The following is a 3,376-nucleotide window of genomic DNA, read 5'->3' on the forward strand; positions in this document are numbered from 1 at the left end:
TAAAAATATAGAATTAGGTGATCTTATGGGGTTCTTCATACATATGGAAAGGTCCTGTCCTTTACCCTCTCTCATACAAATAAAATACGTATATCTGTTATGGAAATTAGAGGATGGAGAACATGCTACCTAGGGCATCTTGCACTGACACTATCCCATTCAAATCGAGCATTAGCAGCAGTCTATTCTCACCATAGTTTTAGTGTTGGCAATGCTCATTTTAATTCAGACCAAGAATCTTCTCAAATCGTTCACAATGTTACATGCTGTCAAGCACGTAAGCACAGACTCACCCATACTTTCACACTATGTACATTTTGTAGTTTTATCAATCTGGTCTAGCAGGCTACCCTTGCTTCATCTCTTCTGAGGACTATATTAACATTGTCAGCTAAGTATAATGTCATGTAATAACAATGTAATGCGTTACCAACATGACATATTGTATATGACATGGTAGACATTTTTTTTTCAAGGGGCACCCCTTCTAGGATTTCTTCAAATCAGTCAAGGAACACGTGTACCGAATTATATGCTTCTATCCAGCGCGTAACGATTTCTCGGCTTAGAGCCCCTACTATATGAACATAGAGCTGAGTGAACACACTGTGGGTGCGCTCCCAGAGTGATTACGCGGTAGTACCTTCTGGTCACCTAGGGGAGGTGCTGTTGTATATAAGGTCCACGTCTGAGACACGTGTGATCTTACAGGGCAGGTTCTATTCAATTTGCTGGCCTTTTTTTCATTTTGTGGAATTAAAAATTGGCACCTGTAAACATAGTGTCATACGTTTTATCGAGCACAGCTGATCTAGTATCCACATTCAGTATACTGAGTGTCCATGTATAAACATTGTCAATCTGAAATGTAATGCTTTATTTAGCTTAATGTTCTAATTCTGTGGGACTTGTGGCCCCCAGACATTTGACGCCCGAGACCGTGTTGTCTGCCTATGCCTAGCGCTGGCCCTGGGGTGTTGGGCAAGTATGAGCCGACTGGCTGCAACAGTGAGACTAGAAAGAAAGAAAATTAACAGTTTTCAGCCACCTGCACAAACAATAAAGCACATTGCAGAAATGTCATATATACAGTAGCCTAGCCTACATCAGCTTATACACATTTCAGAGCCATGCATGTCTACACTCATAATCAGTTAACAGTCAAAGTGTATATGTGTGTGTGTGTGTGTGTGTGTGTGTGTGTGTGTGTGTGTGTGTGTGTGTGTGTGTGTGTGTGTGTGTGTGTGTGTGTGTGTGTGTGTGTGTTTGTGTCTGTGTGTGCGTGTGTGTGTGTGTGTGTGTGTGTGTGTGTGTGTGTGTGTGTGTGAGAGTGTATGCACGCGTGTATGTGCACGCGTGTGTGTGTGTGTGTGTGTGTGCGCTCCAGGGGGTTGGTTGGGCATCTGAGTAGAGTGCAGTGTGGTCTGCGTGTGTGTGTGCATTGCGTGTGGGTGAGTGGATGGGTGCTGAGTAGAGTGTGTGTGGTCTGGAAGGTACTCAGTCAGTGTCCAGAAGTTTTTTTTGGCCTGCACACGACACAAAATCAAGGGCTTATTAGTTATTTATCACAATTATGTCAACAATATAGGCCTATTGGCAGCTAGAAAAAATGTTTTTCAAAGTATCTATATATCTGTCTGTTTATTTATTTATTATTTTATATATTTTATATTCATCAATTATTTTAATACATCTCTAACAAAAAAGCTACATTTTGCGTAGGTCACTTACACAGACAATGTTAGTGGCTGGCTAACATGGCTAAAATAAGTTGTTATCCTCTTTATATCATATTCAAATATAAGATCATCTTGTTGCCATCATGTCCCCAAGCATGTTGCACACCACGCACTGTGCACTTCATTCGTGCACAGTAAAAAAAAAAAAATGCAGTGTTATTTCAACCAAATACAACCCAGAAGATGTTAAATCAACTTTAAGTGTTGAAATAACACTGTATTTTCCCCCCTATAAAGCCTATTTGACTGTGGTTGGGCACGTGGAGCGTTGACTGCTTTTAATAGCTTTGATGGTGAGCATTGACTTGGCTCTGAATGTACGTAAGTGGAAACTTTTGCTGAGCACGAAAGCACCAACAGTTGAAAGCCACTAAACCATGACCTGAATACTCAGACAGGTACAGTGCAGACCACATATATGTTTTCCACTGAAATTTTCAGCACTGATTCACATTTACACAAAACGTGGGTGAAACTTGTGCCCTGAACATTGAGTTGAAAATTATTGGAGGGAAACATAAAAATGGCATGCTGAGGTGACATTAAATTACAAAATAACCACTTGGTGAGTCCCACAGGTTTAAAATAAAAAGTGGGTTTTAAGGACAGAATCAAACAACCACATAGACAGACACTCTAAAGCAAATTAGCTTAGTACAAGAGCAGCAAACATGAAGAAAACTCTGTATGGAACACTATATTGAATTGGAGACAGCCCAGAAAAGGGGTGACATGTAGGCCTACATGTTGTCCTACTGAATAGTGGACTTAGATGCCTAATGCCCTGCAGCCAAAGGTGTTTTAGATAAAAACATCAGCTTAATGTACTGTAATATAACAGTGCTTGTCAAACCCTTCAATGTTAGTGATGTACAGCCAATTGTGATACTGATAACCCATCTTGATTTTTTGTTAAGTGCACTTTTTGTTAAATGCAGACACAGTGTTGTGTGTGGTTTCATTTGCATGGAAACACTGCATGCAAGCACAGCCACAACGCCACAGCACACAGGAACCTCTGACATTGTGTGTGTGTGTGTGTGTGTGTGTGTGTGTGTGTGTGTGTGTGTGTGTGTGTGTGTGTGTGTGTGTGTGTGTGTGTGTCTGTGTGTGTGTGTGTGTTTTTGTGTGTGTGTGTGTGTGTGTGTGTGTGTGTGTGTGTACTACCTACAGTGTAAGACTCCACCAGTATGGTTGTCTCGTCTGCAAGTCTCTGCCCCTGCTTGATGTTGTATCCCATGAAACACACTTCTCCTTCAGCAACAACACTGTCTCAAAGTCTGGCGTGTGGTTAAAGGCATAGCCACGCAGCAGCAGCTGATACACACACACACACACACACACACACACACACACACACACACACACACACACACACACACACACACACACACACACACACACACACACACACACAGGATGGGTAGAAGGGGGGGGAAGGGGGGGGGGGGGGGGGGGGGGGGGGGGGGTTCAACAACTCTGTGGTTTTCTGCAGTTGCTGAAAAGGTTCCACTCCACTGTGAAAGCTCACCATACATAACCACAAACAGACTTATAATAAATATCATAAATGACTCAGATTCCATAAATACAATTATAAGAAAAACTAGATTGCATTCTCGCAGAAAATGCTGGAA

At 41.9% G+C, this 3,376-nt stretch overlaps 1 protein-coding gene across 1 annotated transcript in view; it reads left to right on the plus strand.

The window, feature by feature from the left end:
- Positions 1-629, plus strand: part of LOC134444442 (disintegrin and metalloproteinase domain-containing protein 11-like) — a 27,683-nt gene extending 27,054 nt beyond the window's left edge. The window contains exon 12 of the mRNA XM_063193795.1: positions 570-629. Coding sequence (XP_063049865.1) covers positions 570-629 — 60 coding nt within the window. The remainder of the gene's footprint in view (positions 1-569) is intronic.
- Positions 630-3,376: the final 2,747 nt, after the last annotated feature.

This window comes from Engraulis encrasicolus, unplaced genomic scaffold (genome assembly GCF_034702125.1).
Source record: "Engraulis encrasicolus isolate BLACKSEA-1 unplaced genomic scaffold, IST_EnEncr_1.0 scaffold_56_np1212, whole genome shotgun sequence".
NCBI classification, from domain to species: Eukaryota; Metazoa; Chordata; class Actinopteri; order Clupeiformes; family Engraulidae; genus Engraulis; species Engraulis encrasicolus.